The sequence below is a fragment of the Mustela lutreola genome, chromosome 1 (genome assembly GCF_030435805.1).
Source record: "Mustela lutreola isolate mMusLut2 chromosome 1, mMusLut2.pri, whole genome shotgun sequence".
NCBI classification, from domain to species: Eukaryota; Metazoa; Chordata; class Mammalia; order Carnivora; family Mustelidae; genus Mustela; species Mustela lutreola.
In genome coordinates, this window is record NC_081290.1 from 206,288,285 (window position 1) to 206,309,682 (window position 21,398).

A 21,398-nucleotide genomic window follows, 5' to 3' on the forward strand; every position below is an offset into this window, starting at 1 on the left:
CATTTCTTCCCTTATCATCCAGAGGATGATCTGTTCACAAGACCTATTCCTAATTCTAAATGCTATTACTGATGAGTAGACTTACAGAGATTTGACAGGGTGAGTGTGCAAAATTCACAATGCTTATCTTAATATAAGCAACATTTTAAAATGTCACCTAATCAAACAATATTTTCTGGAAAGCCACTTAATGTTATACACACACACACACACACACACACACACATAATTTTTTTATGAAGGAAGGAGAGATGAACACAGATATAGTTAAAAAGATGCCAGTAACATATATAACATAAAGATGTAGTGACATATGACAAACTAAGTTTTCATCAGAAGATTTAATAAATTAACACACACCGATTCAATAAAGCACTAGGTAGCTACTACAAATAGTAAGGTAGGTGGAAGAACCCATGACATGAAACACTGCTAGCATGTAAGGCAAGTATTTTACAAAAAAAATTTGTCCTTGAAAATCCCTAAATTGCTCGTGACTCTTTATAATAAAAACTGCAGTTGCTTTTTGGTCACTGGTCAAGAGATTTCTTAAATGAGTCATATGTTCCTTTCCTAGGCTTTTGTTAACAAATGCTGGCGGTTTCTGGTTTTGATGTCTGAGTATTGAATGCCTCAATGCTAAAGAACTCCCATGGGAGCTTGTAGAGTTATAGTTGCTTATGTCAAAGGCAGATGTATTGCAATTCTATTGAAAATGAAGTGAAATGTAATTTTTTTTTTTTTTTTAAGAGAGAGAGAGAGAGAGAATGCCCACATATGTGTGAGCAGGCAGAGAAGAGTTGAGGAAGAGGGAGAAAGAGAATCTCAAGCAGGCACCATGCTCAGCTTGGAGCCTGATATGGGGCTGGATCTAATGACCCAGACATCATGACCTAAGCTGAAATCCAGAGTCTGATGCTTAACTGACTGAACCACCCAGGCACCCCAGTAACTAAGTCTTTTTAAGTTAAAAATGTGTATTTTAGAGGCACCTGGATGGCACAGTGGGTTAAGCCTCTGCCTTTGGCTCAGGTCATGATCTCAGGGTCCTGAGATGGAGCCCCACTTCGGGCTCTCTGCTCAGAAGGGAGCCTGCTTCCCTCCTCTCTCTGCCTGCCTCTGCCTACTTGTGATATCTGTCAAATAAAATCTTTAAAACAATGTCTATTTTATTAGTTTAACAATTTTGTTGAATATCTTTCCTGTGTTGGACACCATGTTGGCATGAAACTGTGACTACTACCTTCAGGATTCCTTTTCTATGTTTACATATAAACTAGTCACATAAACTATTTGCTTCAGTTTCACAGAAAAAGGTGACCCCCAAATGCTAGAGGACTTGTGATCATCAGGTAATGGGTAATAAGAGTTTGAATTTTGAAAGGAAAGAGGTATTTCCTTGGTTCACTTTCTATATGTAGAAATGAAGTCCAAGAGAAATTAAAGTTACAGCAAAGTCAGGCTAGACTCTACATGTCCTGATTGCTGGTCTAGGACATTTGCATATTATCTACGAAGTCTCTTAATAACACTGAAAAAAATCACTTCTGTTACTGATAATTGTTGACTGTTAATAATAGTGAATAATCACATTTCTGTCTTTTAACAAAAAGTGTTGCTATTATCACCTTTAATTGCATTAGCTCATTCACGTTTTTAATAAATTCATAAATTTTTAAAAATTATTCAGTTTAAGTTTCAAATATAGTAAATATAAATAGATATTACTCCTATAAACAAAAATTCTTTGCGAGTCCTCAATGATTTTTATTTTTAAAGTTTCAGAACCATGGTCTTAGATAAAATGAGGTGGGCCAAAATGTTAACAGTGGCTATATTCAGGTGATGAAAACAGAGGTGGTTTCTCTTCCCCTTTTTGAGTTGATTATTTTCTAGATTCTTTAAAAGAAGAAAAAGTTGCTATTCTTAAAAATCATGGATTCTTTTTTTGTTTTTGCATGTAGCACAGTGATTAATCTTATTTGAGTCTAGCATGTGTCACTATGTCTAACCCAGTGACAGCCTTCTTAAATCTCAAACTCCCTGGACATGATGACTTTGTTGAGCTTTGCTTTGGTATTTTGTAATCATAAACAAAACATTGGTTTGAAATTATGATAACAGAAATAAATGATTGCTTATGAGCTAAATAAACACTCCTAATGCTCTTAGTTCTCAAGCACATAATTCTCAATTCAACCTTCAGAAGATATTTATATAGCTTGCCTAAATTACATTACTTTAAAGAGGATCTTCCTCGCTGCCCAAGTATAACTAACACTGAGATAAAGGCTTTATGGGTATCATTTTCCACATGCTTTTATAATAGTAAAACAGAGTCTAGTGACATCTGGCTCTTGAAGGAATTTTCCAGATTAAGGAGAACAACTGTAAATAACCAATGTCTGCTTAGGGATATGCTAGGTACTATGACATTTTTCTCTATTCAAATGGTTCTCAAACTTTTTTTTTTTTTTTTTTTTTGTACATAAGAATCACTTGAGAAGATTGTCAAAAATTCATACTCTCCACGTCTCAGTCTCAGATATTCTGGTTTGAGAAACTGCAGCAACTCGGGAATCTTCATATCAACAAGTCTTACAGGTCAAGCTCCCTTGAAGAGTGGCCCCTTGTACTTCACTGAATCTGATTTCTTAAAGATTTCCAGTGATGTCAAAGAGATTAAATGATCCTCTAATGATCGCCTTGGCACTTTTGCTTCTACTACATTGACCAATACTTCTGATCATTCATTCAGATTCTTCTTTGCTTGAGCTTTAAATCATTTAAACCATCCACCAAGACCAATGCTCAGCCATTTTTCTTTTTTTTTTACTCAGTAAGCTCCACAACCGAGTATGCTTACCTTTATTTAAGCAGTGTAACCACTGTGTGGAAATTTCTCAAATGGCACAAAACTGGTTCCAGCTGCACATTTCTTCCCTTTCCTTTTTTTAAATTTTATTTTATTTATTTGACAGAGAGAGTGCACAAGCAGGGGGAGTGCAGGCAGAGGGAGAGGGAGAAGGAGACTCCCCACTGAGCAGAAAGCCTGATGTAGTGCTTGATCACAAGACCCCAGCCAGGATCTTGGCCTGAGCTGAAGGCAAAGCTTAACAACCGAGCCACCCAGTTGCACATTTCTAACTCCCTCTCAATGTTCCTCAGGCTCCTCAAACACTACGGCCAAAACTTTCCTTTCCCTCCTATGTACTTACAAGTTGGAGGTCAGAAACTAAATTATCATTCCTTTTGACAGTCTCAAAGACTTGGAATTTTCTTTACCTGTCTTTCATTCCCAAAGTATTGAAGCAGTTGTACAATCCTTCTCTGATCCATAAAATTCTCCTTATACTTTTTCATGCTTTTGTTACTGCCCTAATTAAGGCATTTTAAATATCACCATTCCATCTTTTTTTTTTTTAATTTTGTTTTTTCAGTGATCCAAGATTCATTGTTTATGCACCACACTCAGTGCTCCATGCAATATGTGCCCTCCTTAATACCTACCAATGTTCTCTTCTCTTTACAACCTCCCAGAAAAGCCACCTGAATGAACTGTTAAGTATGTCCATGATTAGATTACCCCTTTGCCCTTATCCTACTACCCACTACTGGTTCTATCATTCTTCAGATCCAACTCAAAAGTAACCCTGAAACTCCTTAGAAAGAAAGCAAAATAAGCATTACAGGAGGTTAGTAAGGAAAATGCCCTCAACTTCTATGTGTTTTTCATGTGTATTTAATGGTATAAAAGAGTTATCAGGTGGCTGTTAATGATTAAGTAACACTGATGTATTAATTAGAAGCTTGAATATCTTAAGCAAGCATTTTAAATAGTAACAATAATAGTTACTGTAATAATAGTTACTATTGTACACCATCTACAGAGAACTTACAGAGTACTTCAAATACATTACAGTGTACATTTACAACAATTTGTCAAAAGAATTATGACCTTCGAGGTTATTATAACTAGGAAGTGGTAGACCAAGAATTTAAACATGGGTCTATCTGACCCTGACATAGGTTGTGTTCCTTGGTGCCTGACTCTTGGTGAAAAGCTCTGACACTGTCAAAAAATGCTATGGAACTGTTGACAAGTAAAGACTCCAACCTTCAGTGCACTGAGTGAGCTCTACATTTATGCTGGCAGCCATTAGAAGTTGATTTAGAGTATTACCTAAAAGCATATTAAAAATGCATAGGTTGATTGTTGAACCTCTGAGTATATGACAGTGTTCTGATTTACTTCATTACTAGCTTCTTTTCTTAAAGCTTTGAAAGGCTTATGTCTGATCACAGAACCTTGAGTCCTTAACAGATTTAGAACTTCATAATAAAAGGGCTCCATCTAGTGGAGCAATTCAACTGTATCAAGACAGAAGAAGCAAAGTTAAACCCCTTACACTGAGGGCTTAAAAATGATGAGTTTCAGAGAAATGATGTTTGCTCTGACATGCACAATACCTAGTTTTCACCGTGCCTTTACAAAAGGGAAGAAGGTGAAGATACTATGGGTGGAGGTAAAGTAAATGCAAGTACTCTGGGATTTGTTCCTAAGTTCGACACATTGACCAACATCCTGGTAAGATACCAAAGTAGCTCTACTCTGAAATCATAAACATTAATACCCAAAGACCCGTGCTAGGCCTTGGGGAAAAACAAAACAAAACAGAATTTGAAGGTCAATGTATCCCTAGTAACTAGAACAAGACTAACATTGCATAGGTATTTCATAAACACTTCCTGAAAAAGTCCACATACTTTAAAAGGTCAATAAAAATTCTATGGTTGAATAACTTTTAAAATTTTAATTCCAGTATAATTAATATACAGTTTATATTAGTTTTAGATGTACAACACAGTGGTTGCATAAATTTTTAAAATAACTATATAATGATAACTTTGATTAACAGTGATTCCTTTACTTCATAGCCTTGAATATCCAAACACGGGAAGCTCAAAATTGCCTTCGTACACCCAAAAGACTAATCAATGTTTATTCTTCAAGTGCACTTATTTATATGCTCTTTTTTTTAAAAAGATTTTATTTATTTATATGACAGACAGAGATCATAAGTAGGCAGAGAGGCAGAGGGGAAGCAGGCTCCCTGCTGAGCAGAGAACCCAATGTGGGGCTCGATCCCAGGACCCTGAGATCATGACCTGAGCCAAAGGCAGAGGCTTTAACCCACTGAGCCGTCCAGGCACCCCTATATGCTCTTTTAATAGCAAGCACTTAATGAATGACTCAGACCTGTTGCTGATGGTAAAACAAAATAAAACAAAAACAGACATACCAATATACTAAAAAAAAGTCCATCATTTCAGGCATATTCGAATTAAAACCCAAAGCCCACTGTGGATGAGATCAATCTGGAATAGGAGAAGAAAGCGAAACCTTTGAAGCAAAATGACTATTAGCAGCAAGATGTAATAACCCATCTCCTTTTAACAGAGAGGAAGGTAAATCTGGGAAAACTGAATTAAGAACTGTATTTAAAAAAAAAAGAGGGGCTTGGCCCAATCAGCTCTACAGCAACATAGTGGCCATTAAGAATAAGCATATTTTTCAATGCATGTTCATAAAGTTTCTTCCAGAAAAGTTCTGTAACTTTTAGAAGTCAATATACTTTTGAAGTGCACCTGGTTGGTTCAGTCAGTTAAGCGTCTGACTCTTGGTTTGGCTCAGGTCATTATTTCAGGGTTGTGTGATCAAGACCTGAGTCTGGCTCTGTGCACAGCAGGGAGCCAGCTTGAGATTCTTTCTCTCTCTTCCTTTGTCCCCGACCAAGTGCACATACACACACACACACACTCTCTCTCTCAAATAAATAATAAATCTTAAAAAATTTTAAAGAAAAATAATACACTTTTGAAAACTTTTCAGGAACTGTCATCAAAGGTGTCTTTGCTGTGTCAAGGATTATGGCAACTTTATCTTTCAGAAGACTTGTTTAGAACCCTTCCTTTGTGAAGATTTTAGTAAATGAGGCACACTGGAACAGCCTGAAAGGCTAAATGCTGTTTACAGACATGAATCTTTTTCCCTCTGAGAGATAGTGGGTGTGGATTTAAACATCTGCAGACCTGAAGGTCAGAACTGTCAAAGATGACCCACTATGTCAACAAAAGACAACAAAGTCACCCACTATTTTATTTATTCTCTACTTTAAGGGTTTTGAAAACTTACCGCCCAGAAGAAACCAGCTTAAGTGAACCAACATTTTCAAACAGTTGGGCTTTTGCTGCCACACTGAAAAACAATTTTAAAAATGCAAGTTTCATTAAAATCAAATCATTCAATCAAATCAGAAAATCATTTAGTTCAAAGTATAACTTGGGGTTATCAGTTAACATACCCAGAAATAATTAGTTAGGAACTATCTACAAAATTTGACCTGAATTTTCATTGTTTTAAGCTTTAATGTGGAAGAAATTTTTAGATCTAGTCTCCAACTCACAGAGTACCAGATGTAATAAACCTATAGCTACCTCCCCTGGGGATCTTACTGTCCTCATCTTTTCTACTTCAGAAAACTGTAGGAGCAGTGAAAAAGAACATTTTCTCCCTACTCAGCTTCTGGCAGTGATATTGACTCCTGTGGAGCCTCAGTTAAGAATCAAGTCATCAAGACAAAAGAACTGCTGTTCATTTTGATAGTTAAGACAAAACTAGTATTAAAAGGTTTCTTTCTTTCTTTCTTTTTTTTTAAATATTTGAACATAGTTCTTTTTTTTTTTTTAAAGTTAAGAACACATTACCATATGTTCTCTGCTGAGTAAATTTTTTTTTTTTTTAAAGATTTTATTTATTTATTTGACAGGCAGAGACCACAAGTAGGCAGAGAGGCAGGCAGAGAGAAAGAGGAGGAAGCAGGCTCCCCGCTGAGCAGAGAGCCCGACGAGGGGCTCGATCCCAGAACTCTGGGACCATGACCTGAGCCTGAGCCACCCAGGCGCCCCTGAACTTAGTTCTTAAAGTGAAAAGAGAGATCTTGGAAAATATGGCCGATAAATACATTTGTGGATTCAAATCTTATTTCAAATCACAGGAAGCAGGGCATGATCTATTTGAGAAACTGAGACTATATTAAGACTAAGGCACCCTGGGGTAATTAGAAAAGTTTCTATACTTACTAGAAGAGAATATCAAATTCTGTGAATGGTGTCTTAAATTAGATTTTTAAAGTGTATCTTATTTCTTTAACTGACAAACTTTTCTTCCAGAGCCTAGCCAGTTGATAACATGAAGAGTCATTTTACACCTAATACAGAATATATATTCTCTCAATGTTAATTTCTACTTCATCAGGATAACTATAAAACAGAATGAAATCTTTTCTTTCCCTCATAAACGATGAAATTTATATTCTCCGATCTCCTCTGACATTGGCTTAAAATTTATTTTCCCATAATGACTAGAACTATACACACTGTGCAGTAGACAGATTTATAAATATAGCATTTGTCTACATAGTGGTAGTTGGATTTCTGACCAAGAGAGATAATATATGTCAAACATACTCTGTAATCAAAAGGTTCTTGTCAAAGAAGGTGATGAACAAATGCATTTAAGATACTGTTCCTACAGAAACAGGCTTAGCAAAATGTCTTACTGGACTTTCAATGAATAATTAAATGGGCTCCTTAACTTTCCAAGTATTCTCATTATCTTGAAAATGAGGTTTCTACTACCTACTGTGGAGGGACCCAAAGGATATTAAGAGATAACATATGTAAAGGAGCCCATATAATACCTCATATAGCATTTGGAAAGCTTAGTAAAAGTCAGGAAAACAAAATGAAAGGGTTAAAAACTTTCGTTTTTAAATTTTGCTTACTTCTTCACCCAAGTTCCCATTTTTTCTTTGTCCCCTTCTTATTTATAGCTATGTACTCTAACCTATTTTTACACTTCTGGGTCTTTGGATTAGAAGCATTCTCTTTAGCCTTCCATGTTCTTTGTTCTCCATGAACTTGTTTAAACCCATGAACACTCACGTAGCGGAGACAAATGATGGATAGGAGAGAAAACAAACCCTCATAATGTAGACAGCAGTTGTATTTCTAACAAAGAGATGGGGGAGGTGAGATATGGGCAGTTGGCTCAGCTGAGAGGTAGATGTCTAGCTTTTACAGATTGTCTAGTTTCAAAGCCCAAAACTACTAGATTATATATCTATTCTCTGTCTTTAAATTAGGCCATAGTTCTGCTTGTAAGACAAATGCTTGAAATGGTATGTGTGTGGAATATCTTAAGCATATACTCTAATGTATATGTCATTTGTAGAAGAGCACAGGGTCCTACAGAAGTTGACTGTTCCCACACTATAGATGAGGCATTCAGCTGTGGCACCCCTAAGGGTTCTTTTGGACATACTCAACTCCTGTGTATCCCTGGAGATACACCAAATATAAACTCTCTCTCACTTACACAGAGCCAGGTCGCTGGTAGCCATTGCTTGAGGCGGTGTCTAGCCTTAACCTCCTGCACATTTTTGGAGGCAGGTCTGGGTTTGGTGGGGCTTTGGGTATCTCTTTGGAACCTATAGAAGTTAAGCTTTGAATGGATCCGCTGTAGCTCTTGCTTCCTAAAAAGAAAACAGGCAAGGTGCTATCAGACAAAATAACAGCAGTAACACAGTACATGCACATAACAAAAGGAAGCATTTTTCTCTAAGCCCAAATGAGAAGGTTCAGAATGTTCTTTGAGCACAGCAGCCCATCACTCAGGGAGATCACAATCTACAGTAATTACAAAAACATCACCTCAGAGAGATGGAAAGATCCACGAAAAAGTCACAGTGCACAGTTTTAAAAATCTTAGCTCAGGAACAGCGTTGTTAGCCCCTTCACCATTAACTTTTCCCTCCTTAATCATGCTGAATAATCCAGCAAGTGATACAGAGACAATGACATTTTACATAAGCTCAAATCTGGTTTACCTTCAGCTGCAGAGATGGATCTGAGAGAGGAAGCTGAGGCTCTTTTCAGTCCTGAAAGCCCATACGGCCCCTTCTTGACTAGGTCTATGGGTGGGGAAACATCCCCTGGGCTGGTGACTGAGGCAACACTTTGGCAATCTGATTCTGCATCTGTTTTGGCTGCATCCTCTTTAGAACTTGATTCAGGACTAGTTGTCCAGAGTCCAAGATTTTTCTGTCCATTGGAAGGTGATGGGGATACAATCCAAGGAATCCCTCCAGATTTCTCCCTGGGCTGGCAGGAAGCAGACTTGGTTGTGCTGTTTTGTTCAGAGGAGTGAGAGGAGAGTGACTCAATGCTCCCCATGGGTGTGCTGTCAGGGCTGCTGCTGTAAGAGTCACCTGAATGGGAGCAAGAAAACAGGAGTGGCTCTCTACTAAGAACAACACAACCAAAGCCTTTCCATTCTCCAACTTACATGTGCTCAGTGGCCACCTGATCCCATTGGAATGATAGGCCGGTACCCCATATGGAAAACAATTGTCAGTTCTGGAGAACATCTTTAAAACATGCATTTCAACCTAGTGAATGCATTTTTCAATACTATTCAAGGAAGATTTTATATGTAACCTGATCCTATGAAATAATGTTACTTCTTGAAGGATTAGTGAGCTGATTTGAATTCAGACAAAATTTCCTTCTGGGGACACCTGGGTGGCTCCATTAGTTAAGTGTCCAACCCTTGATCTCAGCTCAGGTCTTGATCTCAATGTCATGAATTTGAGTCTTGCATTGGGCTCCATGCAGGGCATGGTGCCTATTTAAAAAAAATTGCTTCTGAAAAAGAACTCCCAAGTAATAGAAATAAGATTCTTGGATGACATTATAAGAGATCAATGAGTGGAAGAAGGGATGTTAAAGAGAAGTTTCTGCTTTTTTTTTTTTTTCCTGATGTTAGGTGACTCTGAGTTATAATGCGTCTGAGTCCTCCTTCATTCAAAGGCACCAGTCATATCAACCTGCAAATTAGAAACTGTTAGTATTTTTAAAAGAAGGGACTTTTCCCCTTTTCCTGCCAAGATATAGCAATGTAAGAAACTGCCTACTTAACTGAATTATTTTTTAATGTTCCTAAAAGTAAGATTTAAGAAAAAAAAAATCAGAAAAATTGTAATAAAATATTCAAACATATCTCAATTAAAAATTAGTGTTTTCTATTAAATACTAACTATGAGAAAAAACTGGGGGGCTTGGGACTATAAAGTAAAATGAAACAAGCTTAACACACACTGTGGGCTCAAGCTGTCACCTACTTTGCTCTAGGCTTGGTTCAGAACAGAAAATTAATGACAATGTGTAATGTGGTTTCTCTTTTAATTTCTTTTCTCTCTCTCTTTTAGACACTTTGATACCCAAGAGACGATGCTATAAGGACATAATGTGAAAAGAAGAAAGAAAATGACTGCTTTAGCCAGACTTTTCTTGCTTTCTTCTCTACTTCTTTGACAATAGGACAAAACCTGCTACAAAGTAGCACTCGATGTACTTAATAGCAGTTGCAGGAAAAAACGGCACTGAGCAAATGATTTTTTTTCCTTTGTAGCAGTAATGAATTCGTTTGTACAAAGTACTTTGTAACTATACTGACAAAGAATATATAAATGGGAGGGGAGTGTTGGGGAGACAGTATCAGTAAAATCACCTATTTATTTCTACCTTAAGGTTCTTAAAGTGAGGTAAGACTAAATTAAAGAATGAAGAAAGCATCTCCCTACAGCAGGCACACTTACTATCAGGTTCTGCCAGGCACGGTGTATACCTCCCTCTGGGCTTCCGGGAACCTGTGGACAGGCAGATTGCTCGTGTCCTTCGGGATCCAGATCGAGACTGAGGCTGAGGAAGAGGAATGCTTGGGTCTGGGGCAGTATGAAAAATCTACATACAAAAAAATTAAACAAAACAAAACAGAGGTCAGCCAAAGGGGAGTTGCCACTTTCATCATAAAATGATTATTTGTGAGTTAATAAATGATCTTAGAACTATATGCTATTTAATCAGCTTCATGGCAAGAGATGCTTGATACAAAAAATATCCTACTGCAATTATAACTTTTTCTTTACCACTTAACACTGAGTAATGTCTGTTCTCTGGGTTTTCTTTTTTATCTTACCTAGTTTCCCAACAATGAATTTCAGAAGATTTTCCAGTAATTTCAAATATGAACAAATGTCTGTGTCGAGACATAGACTCTAAATACTGTGGTATTTTCTTTCGCCTTCATGCTGAACATAACCTGAAGGGAAGAGGCTCATTCTGTATCATCTCCCCAGCCAAGCAATTCCTTGCTTCTCAGGAGAAGGTACTGTCATATTGTTGGAACATGTCAACGTGTCTTGGAACATGACAAGCTGCAGGGAGAAGTCTGAACACAGCTACAGGATACAGCTGGGTGGTTGTGGATTGTGAGTGCTTGCAACCTTAGATAAATGAAGGATATTCTTCTACAGGCACCAAGAAGGGACCCAGGAAAGGAGAGGGCATAGTCTTTCTCTCACAAGGACTAGACCTGGCATAAATTGGATCACAAATGTTTTCAGTTTTAATGGCTGGATTTACTTAACAATCCAATCACTCTTTTTCAATTTCCCATTCCCATAGTTATTCTAAGATCTCAATCTTGTCAAAGAAACTAAGTTTAAAGATCAGAGAGGAATTCAAGACTGTCCCTGGAATTCTTTTGTTTTATTGAGAACATTATTGCTGCTATAATTCCAGGGAGACAAAAAGGTTAAAAATAGACTTAATCACCAAATGATTCTAACAAATTCTCTGAGTATGAGCAAAAAATTCACTACACAAATACTAAGAAAGAGAATCTTGAGAAGTAAATGATGTAAAAGGAAAGGAAGCCATTTACCTGGAGGATTCTGAGAAGCACTTAAAAACTAACCAAAACTAAATGGTGAGGGGGTGGGAGGTTGGGGGAACCAGGTGGTGGGTATTAGAGAAGGCATGGATTGCATGGAGCACTGGGTGTGGTGTAAAAATAATGAATACTGTTATGCTGAAAAAAAACAACAAAAAAACAAAAAAAAGCCTAAACAAGAAAAAAAGAAATTAAAGTCCCTATGAAGAAGCAATTTACACAAGGGTGCCTGGGTGGCTTGGTGGGTTAAGCCTCTACCTCTCTACCTTTGGCTCAGGTCGTGATCTCAGGGTCCTGGGATCCAGTCCCGCATCAGGCTCTCTGCTCAGTGTAGAGCCTGCTTCCCCCTCTCTCTTTCTCTGTCTGCCTCTCTGCCCACTTGTGATCTCTCTCTCTCTCTGTCAAATAAATAAATAAATAAAATATTTAAAAAAAAAGAAGGAATTTACACAAAATGTACAAGACTAATACTTTATAAGAATCTGAGATCACAAGGAACCCATAGATAATACAAATGGAAGATTCCTTCTTAAAAGCAAAGTATAAGATTTGATACTTCCATATGAAAATCCAGCCTACCTTTTCATAGTGCTCGATCAGAATTTCAACCACAATATTCTGAAATTTAATATTCATCATGGCAGCCACAGTTTCTTCTTGTGCTCTCATGAGAGTTGGGCCAAATATAACACCAAGGTTAGAGACAGTCATGAGATTTTGTTGGCTGTGTAGTGATACTCTGCAAATAAAAACAATAAAAATAACACAAGCTGAATGTTTATTAATTATGCAATGTTCTCATTTACCAAATTTGTGGCATAAATAAAATGTAAAATATGCCATGATAGGTTAGTTTTTCTAAGTATTCAGGTTCGGCCACTCCCAATTGGCAAATATGGGTATAGCCTAAAAAGACAGAAAAAGTTAACAGCTAATTAAAATAATTACAAAGCTTAATTAAAGGAATAAATCTTGAGACCTTAAATCAAATATAATCACCCTAGAGAGATTATAAATTGTTGGGGATTCTCCAGGGTACTACAATTCTTCTAGAGCAAATGGTTAAGATTAGATTGGTTGGAATCATATTCGGATACACTAAAACATATTATTGAGAACCTAGTGCCAGGCATTTTCATAGATATTATTGCATTTAATCCTTCGAGGAAGTCAGCTTTTCCTATTGCATAAGTATTAAAAAAAAAAAAAAAAAAAAAAAAGCAAAACTGGAGTGCCTGGGTGGTGCAATCAGTTAAGTGTCTGACTCTTGGTTCTGGATCATATCATGATCTCAGGGTCCTGGGAGGGGTCCTGCAATGGCCTCTGCATTGTGCACGAGTCTTCTTGTCTCTGTCCTTCCCTCTCTTCCCCTCCCTTCTAACCTTCTCTCTTTCCCTCTCTGAAATAAGTAAGTAAATCTTTTTTTTTTTTTGTAAAGCAAAAATCCTAGGGTAAAAATGATGTACTCCACGTAACAGCAAATTAGGAAGAGATGTTATTTCAATTCAGGTCTCCTGAATATAAGTCAGGGATTTCTTAAGCTCCCTACATAGGAGAACTGGCCAATGAATGTTTCTAACCTTCCTTTTTCCATTCCATCCATCCACCCATCTATCCTCTCATCCATTTAAAATTCCCTGAATGCCTCCTTAGTGCTGGGACTATATTAGGCAAACAGTAAGAAAAGATGGTATGGTATAGCATCAGTGTTGGCTTGAAAATGAAAATGAAAGAAAAAGCCTCTGGTGTTATTGACTTTAGCAAGTTACCTTACCCGAGAAACTACCAAAAATGACTTTGACTAATTAACTTGGAAATTAGATATATTATTTTTTTTAAAGATTATTTTTGAGAGAGTGCATACACATGGGAGTTGGAGGAAAGGCAGGGGGAAAGAATCTCAAGCAGACTGCCTGCTGAGTGCAGGGCTAGGTCTTTGAACCCTGAAATCATGACCTGAGCTGAAATCAAGAGTCATCCAGGTGCCCCAATTGCTATATTCTTTTTTTAAAATTAATTAATTTATTTTCAGCATAACAGTATTCATTATTTTTTCACCACACCCAGTGCTCCATGCAATCTGTGCCCTCTCTAATACCCACCACCTGGTTCCCCCAACCTCCCACCCCCCCGCCACCTCAAACCCCTCAGATTGTTTTTCAGAGTCCATAGTCTCTCATGATTCACCTCACCTTCCAATTTATCCCAACTCCCTTCTCCTCTCTAACTCCCCAAGTCCTCCATGCTTTTTGTTATGCTCCACAAAAAAGTGAAGAAACCTCATTCATTTGATCAATCTTCTAGGTTAACCACTGCCTCTTCTATCTTATTTCTAGACACACTGTCAAAATACAAAGTTCTAGAAAGAAGCACAGCACGAGATCATGTTTATACCTAAGTGTGCCTAACTATATTCCAGAAGCAAAATAAAATTTTATGGAGAATCCAGGATTTTGAATATTATGCATATCCTAGCATAGGACAGGAAGAACCGACTGTCTCACTGACTGAATTTTTCCATTGTACCTGAGAAAGCACAAACTATGAAGCTCATGGTTAGAATAGGAAGACATTTCATTCCAAATTTTCTTTTTACATAACCAAATATTATATATACATGTATTTATGTATATGTATTATAATATGTATTATAATACATATGTGTATTGGTTGCTTAGTATGTATCAGAGCATATACTAAGAAAGTAGTATGTAAAGTATATCTGGATTTAAAGCTTGGATCCATCCAACTTTTTAGAAGCTGGGCAGCAAGGCTCCAGTTTTCTCATCTATGAAGAGTAAGAACCCCTATAGGGTTGACGAGATTAAATAATGGTCTAGGAAACATGATCTCAAAACATTAATATTCCTTGTAATTAAATTGGCTTTAGTCACTCTTGCTAGAATATGAGTTGCTGGTAGTGTGAGTAAACTGGAATGATATTAATATTAAACTCATGAGGAAAAAATTTGGAAATCCTAAAAAGAATTAGAAATCAAAATAATTTGGTTTTGAAAAGGAGAATTTATGACTCTGTTGCTCAGAAGATGGAATAGTTGGATGAACAATTTTCTCTTCATTAAATTTCGCTTCTGCTGAGCTAACTCAATCAATATAAACACTTATCACCCCACATTTCAGCTATTTCTACACCTCATTTCCTCAATTTGTTGTAGGGAACAGACATCCAACTGCCCTTTTAAATATTCAAAGTTGGAGTTGAAGAAGAGACTGCAGATAGCTGTTTTAAAGACAAAGAAAATGATTCTCAGAAAGAAGTAATGGTTTATATCATGTCTCAGAGTTAATTAATGGAGATTTGGAATCAATCCTCACTGTTTGTTTAGATAGTGACCAATACAGATCACTTTTAAATTCTCTTTTCTTCAGATATATTAAGGTTGCCAGGGACCATGAGTGTTATTACGTGTTTGTAGTTTACTTAAGTCACTGGTGATGTGAATACACATTTCAATAATACTGCTCAGTCAATGGGGATCAACTTTTTGTAGGTTCAGGAAAAAAGCCAGGAATGGTGGTAAAGGATGGGCAAAAGAATTTTAAGCACTCTTCTATGGCCAGATACTATCCCTCCATTATTCCTGGTACCAAAGCCACACACATTCATTATAAGGGAGAAGTCTGAGTTCATCTAACATTCTGGATAACTAAATAAAAACCTTTTATGGGACATTCATGTATCTTTTAAAAGCAGTTTCAAAAGGCTTTGCTAGAAAATTAGCTTGAATATACCAACAGAATGCCCATTATGTACAATGTGGTTAAATTTCATAAAGAGGTCACACAATTCAAAATATAATTCAGGACTAAATCTGACCAAGAATCCTTCTTCATTATTTAAAAGAGGTATTGCCATATGCAACAGTTAATAATGAACTTGAAATGATGCAGTTCCTAGTGGATTTCCTTCTTATTTCAAGGGAGAAGAGGGCAATTCATATTATTTTATCTTCAGGTTAAGATGAGACTTATTAAAATATTATGTAGTACTCTTTCAAATGTGCTGGCTCAAAGTAGCATAAACTGGGTAACTACTTATAGTAAGCAACTAAGGAGCAATAATTTAATTGTGAATCTTGCTAAGATGGAAAATATTCTTATTTGTATATGAGCCTGTAATGGAATTCTTAAGTTTAAAACCTAAATTTGGGGGGCACCTGGGTGGCTCAGTTGGTTAAGCATCGATTCTTGGTTTTAGCTCAGGTCATGATCGCAGGATCGTGTGGTCAAGGCCTATGTCAGGCTCTGTGCTCAGTGGACAGACTGATGGAGATTCTCTCCCTCTTCTTCTCCCTCTAGTCCTCCACTTGCTCTCTTTCAATAAATAAATAAACTAAAAAAAAAAAAAATCTGAATTTGGACTTTTGTTTACAGTAGCATGGCAAATGTATGTGTGTGTGTGTGTATGAAAAAGAGAGAAACTTTAGGCAGATTTATGAGGCCACAGTACCTACATATTTGTTCAAACATAATTCTAGATGATTCTGGGAAGGTATATTTTTGTATAAAATTAAGATTTAAATCAGTAGACTTAGAGTAAAGCAGATTATCTTCCATGTGAGCGTGAGCAGGCCTCATTCAATCAGCTGAAATTCTTAAAAAGACTGAGGTCCTCTGAGGAGGAGGGGATCCTGCTTCAAGACTGCCTTAGAAAGCAGCTGCATTGTTAACTCTTCCCTGAGTCTCTAGACTACCAGCTGCCCTGCAGATTTCAGACTTAGCAGCTTTCACAATAGTGCAGGCCAGTTCCTTGCAATAAATCTCTCTCTCATATACACATACAAAATACACACACACACACACACATGTATAGCTACATACACATACAATCATCCTATTGGTTTTGTTCCTCTGGAGAAACTTGATTAATATGATACCTATTTATCTGGATTTTTAAATACATATATGAACTACTAGCAGAGTCAGAAAAATCTTAGAGACCAAGTAATGCTATGAATTCAGAGAAAGACATTAAAATTAGAGTGGCAATTTGACCTGGCAAAACCTGTTGACACTAGTCACACAGAGAACTGATCCTCAGACTTAGGGCTTATGATGCATCTAAAGGAACCAAGGGGAAAAAAATATACTCCTTCATATATTGTTAAGTTGACATGTAAGGTTTTTGTCATGAGTTTAACAGTTGCAATTAACATTAGTTAATCCTTTGCACAGTGTAAACATACACAGAACACACACATTCGCACAGATATATCTTAAAAATAAAGTGTCACATCTTTTTTAAAAGCATATTCCATAGACTGATTATAACAACAGTGTTGCAGCACCATGATACACTTTTGAAAGATATGAACAAGTAGTTAGGTGAACAACGTAAATCAAAGAATTACTTGACGAGGTGTTTTATTAAGATGTCCAGCATCTCTCTGTTTTTTTCTGGTAGTTTGTGCACCAGTGCATGTACAGCTTCCACCCGGTAGTTTTGGTCATCAGATTCTATAACATAAAGGTTTCAAATGTTCAAGTTTAAATCACATTAAAATGTGTAAATAATCTAATAATTACAACTTAATCTAAACATTACAACTACTCCCACCTTCATGCCTTATAAACATTAATTCATGCAGTAAGTATTATCACTATCACTGGCTTAGAGAAATTGAGTGACTTGACAATGGTCATGAATTTAGTTAAGTAAAGAGGTCAAACTAGCCCTTCTAGCTAATCCAGACCTGTGCTTGTAGCCACTGAACTTCCATACATCCATAACTCATCACCTTCTTTTTTTGCTACAGAAGGACAGAATCAAAACTTCATCAATGTGAGTGATCACAGGAATTGTTACAGACGGCCTAACGTGCCAGGCAATATAATATACTTTATCACACAGAAACTTCCTAGAGACTCCTTCAGACAAGGAAAGAAGGCATTCCTTTCCAAATTTTATAGATTTAAAGACAACAGGGAATTACATTTCTGAAGTATCAGGACTGCTATGCAAAGGCCTAATACATTTGAAGCCCATGTTGACAATGGTAAATCTGAAAAGTAAAAAAACATCTAAAGAAAGCCAGGCAAAAGCCAATACGCTGTCATGTCAGCTAGAGAAACATCTGACACTTCAGAATGAAGAACTTATTTACATGTTCTTACTATAATAAATTCTACAGTGACTTTCTACCCTGCCAAGCCCTTTCCCTAAAAATGCACAAAAGGAGGTGAGGAAAGAGCCTGGCTCAAACTGGGCCAACACAAGGGCTCCCAAGGGTTGGAATGGAGATAGCAAAACTATGATCTGTCTGCTTACATATGTGGAAAGGCGTATCATGTAAGACCAGGGTTGATGTGACCAAATGTGCTCCAAAGCTAAGAAAATCCGACTGGAAAGGGAGATACAAATAAGGCAGGTATGCAACAAAGAACAGAGAGGAGAGACCCTCCTAAAATTATGGGAAGAGAAACATCAATTTACATTTCTGTAGCTTGTAGCTGTAGGTCTGTGAAAGGCCTGATCCATACTCTGGCAGGGCATCCTGTGAAATGCCTTGTAATTTCTGGGTAACTTCCCTTTTTGACAGAGCTGAATTTCCAAATAATTTCTAATTTTATTACCTTATTATCTGGTACATGGGATTATCCTTGACCCAGACAAAAGATGAATTCTTATCTATAAGAATATATTTCAATTACCATGGTAGTGAATTATTTATTTGCCATGGAAGTAGAGAAAAATAGCTTACAACCAAATGTTTCTATTAAAACAAGCTACTTAAGCTAAGTGGCTCAAATGCCATTTGTTGTAACACAAAATTTCTGTAGGAGTTCTAGGGTAGAGTAAAAAAAATTGGCTTGTAGTTCTGATTTTGCCATCAATTTACTAGCGTCCTTGGACAAAGTCACTGGCCCACTCAGGGAACTAGTCAACAAAATGAGAGGTCAGCTCTACATTTTCCAAGTTTTGTTTATCTAATAAGGATATATTTTGATGAAAAGAATATAGAGTGGAGAGCTTTCAGGAGAAAGGTAAGTGGTATAGCTGTTTATGAGATCATGTGGTCAGTCATGAATGCTGGATTGAAAACCAAGGTCACTCAATGTTATCTGACACTTATCAGCAGACAATATTTCCTGTGACATTACAATGTTGTGATAATAAATTAATTCAACTGCTTTCTTTCTTTCTTGGGACTGTGAAAAATGCTTTGTTCAGTCACACCTCATACACCTTAACAATGAAAGGCTAATTCCTAATTGTTACATGTTGTGATGGGCTCAGATGGCAACCCAGCACTTTGGTCTCAATGTTTTAAAAGTACATATTTCTAATTTCTTAGGTTACATGTTTTCACTGAGTCCCTCTCCACGATTTTTGAATTTAGCCTATCTATATATATTCCATTATAGAAATCATAGACCCAAATAAATGACATAGATACATAATCCTTATCAATAAATGGGGGGGGGGGGAGATTGATGAAAATGCCTGTTACCTGCCAAAAATACCTGACTCTTCTTTTCAGGTTTAGGAATATAGTGTGTTAAGTATGAGTAGGTAGCATACCTGACCGCACATATTTGTAGTCTTGTCTGTTTAACCATAAAGTTGCTCTTATAAGAAACTAACATTCATTAGTTGAATAAAATGTAACTAAAATAATTCTTCTTATCACACCAGTCACCCCAAGGAATTCTTATTAAGTGGCAAAATATTCCATTTCATTCTGCAAGTTTTTTAAAAAATCAAGCTAAGGGCACACTTGATTCCCTTTATCTATTTCTCCTATTCCCCACCACCACCTCTCCTCTGGCAACCACCAGTTTGTTCTTTGTATTTAAGAGTGTTTCTTTTTGGTCTTTTTTTTTGTTTTATTTCTTAAATTCCACATATGAATGAAATCACATAGTATTGCTCTTTCTCTGTCTGCTTTATTTTACTTAGTACTATATTCTCTAGGTCCAGCCACATCATTGCAAATGTCAAGATTTCGTTCTCTCTTATGGTTTAGTGATATTCCATTGTGCATATATACTGTATCTTCTTTATCTGTTCACATACTGATGGACATTTCTGCTGTTGCCATGTCTTGGCTCTTGTAAACAATGCTGCAACAAATATAAGGGTGTGCATATCTTTCTGAATTGGTGTTTTCATATTCTTTGGGTAAATATCCAGTAGTGGCACTACTGGATTATATGGTAATTCTATTTTTAATATTTTGAGGAAACTCCCTATTTGTTTTCCAGAGTGTCTACAACCAGTTTGTATTCCCACCAGCAGAGCAAGAGGGTTCCCTTTTCTCCACATCCGCACCAACACCTGTTGTTTCTGGTGTTGTTTAATTTTTCTGACAGGTATGAGGTGATATCTCATTGTAGTTTTGATTTGTATTTCCCTCATGATAAGTGATGTTGAGCATCTTTTCATGTATTTACTGTCCATCTGTATGTCTACTTTGGAAAAAGATCTACTCAGGGCCTCTGCCACTTTTTTAATCAAATTGTTTTTGTCATGTTGAGCTGTGTAAGTTCTTTATATATTTTGAATATTAACCCCTTATTGGAGATATCATTTGCAAATATTTTCTGCCATTCAGTAGGTTGCCTTTCTGTTTTGTTGATGATTTCCTTCATTGTGCAAAACTTTTTTTCATTTTTAGTGCAGTCCCAATTATTTAATTGTGCCTTTTATTTCCCTTGCCAGAGAAGACATATCTAGGAAAATGTTTCTCCCATCAATGCTAAAGAATTACTGCCTATGTCTTCTAGCTTTATGGTTTTTAGGTCTTTAATACATCATTCACAAATAATTAGTTTACAAACCATACTGTCAGCTATTAAATATCAGATTGACAGTTTCTTAAGCAATATGTAGGACAGTCTTAATTAGTTGGTTTAAATTTACACCTGTAAGTGATATAGCATAAAATTACATCAATCATAATAAATCTAACAGAAGTGTACTTACTAACTGCAACAATAAAATCTTTGTGTAACTTGTAAGTCATCAATGGTTCTGCAAGACATCTACAATGGATAAAGAAGGAGGCATTAGAATGACAATACTGTTTTATTTCCCCTGAACTTTCAGTGTTTCTTTAAAAGTTGGGTATTAGGGAATAAGATCAAGTCCTAGGAGGGCCGCTCTAGGCAGTCCCAGAATGCAGACCTCAAAAGACACAAAGGCCTTATAGCAGTTCTTGGCACAACTGTACTAAAAAGAGGAGGGATTTTTTTCACTTTGTGAGAACTACTGAACCATAATAGCAAAATCTCTCTCAGATATGGGGACAATAGTTAAATAAAAAACAAAAACAAAACAAAAGACAACTTTAGTTTCAATTAAAAAAAAAACATGAAAACACCACATTTAATATGAAACAAAGTATTATTTAGTATTCATAAAATATTGTAGCCTCTTAAGTTTATTATTTGAAGTAGAATGTATAAGCTCCAAAACACTATATATAAACATAACTACCTTATGTTATTTCACCTGAAATGAAGAAATTATTCTAAGTAGTGATGTTCATGCACAGGAGCTCTGAGAAATCACATGGCA

At 36.5% G+C, this 21,398-nt stretch overlaps 1 protein-coding gene across 4 annotated transcripts in view; it reads right to left on the reverse strand.

The window, feature by feature from the left end:
- Positions 1-21,398, reverse strand: part of ARHGAP42 (Rho GTPase activating protein 42) — a 307,644-nt gene that overhangs the window by 29,404 nt on the left and 256,842 nt on the right. For all 4 annotated transcript variants that reach the window (XR_009356745.1, XR_009356746.1, XM_059185797.1 and 1 more), the window contains 7 exons: positions 20,805-20,863; positions 17,230-17,335; positions 12,437-12,596; positions 10,722-10,866; positions 8,952-9,332; positions 8,441-8,597; positions 6,197-6,259 (listed from right to left, as the gene is read on the reverse strand). Coding sequence is in view for 2 of the 4 variants with exons in the window: in XM_059185797.1 (XP_059041780.1) it covers positions 6,197-6,259; positions 8,441-8,597; positions 8,952-9,332; positions 10,722-10,866; positions 12,437-12,596; positions 17,230-17,335; positions 20,805-20,863 (1,071 nt within the window). In the remaining 2 variants the exon portion in view is untranslated. The remainder of the gene's footprint in view (positions 1-6,196; positions 6,260-8,440; positions 8,598-8,951; positions 9,333-10,721; positions 10,867-12,436; positions 12,597-17,229; positions 17,336-20,804; positions 20,864-21,398) is intronic.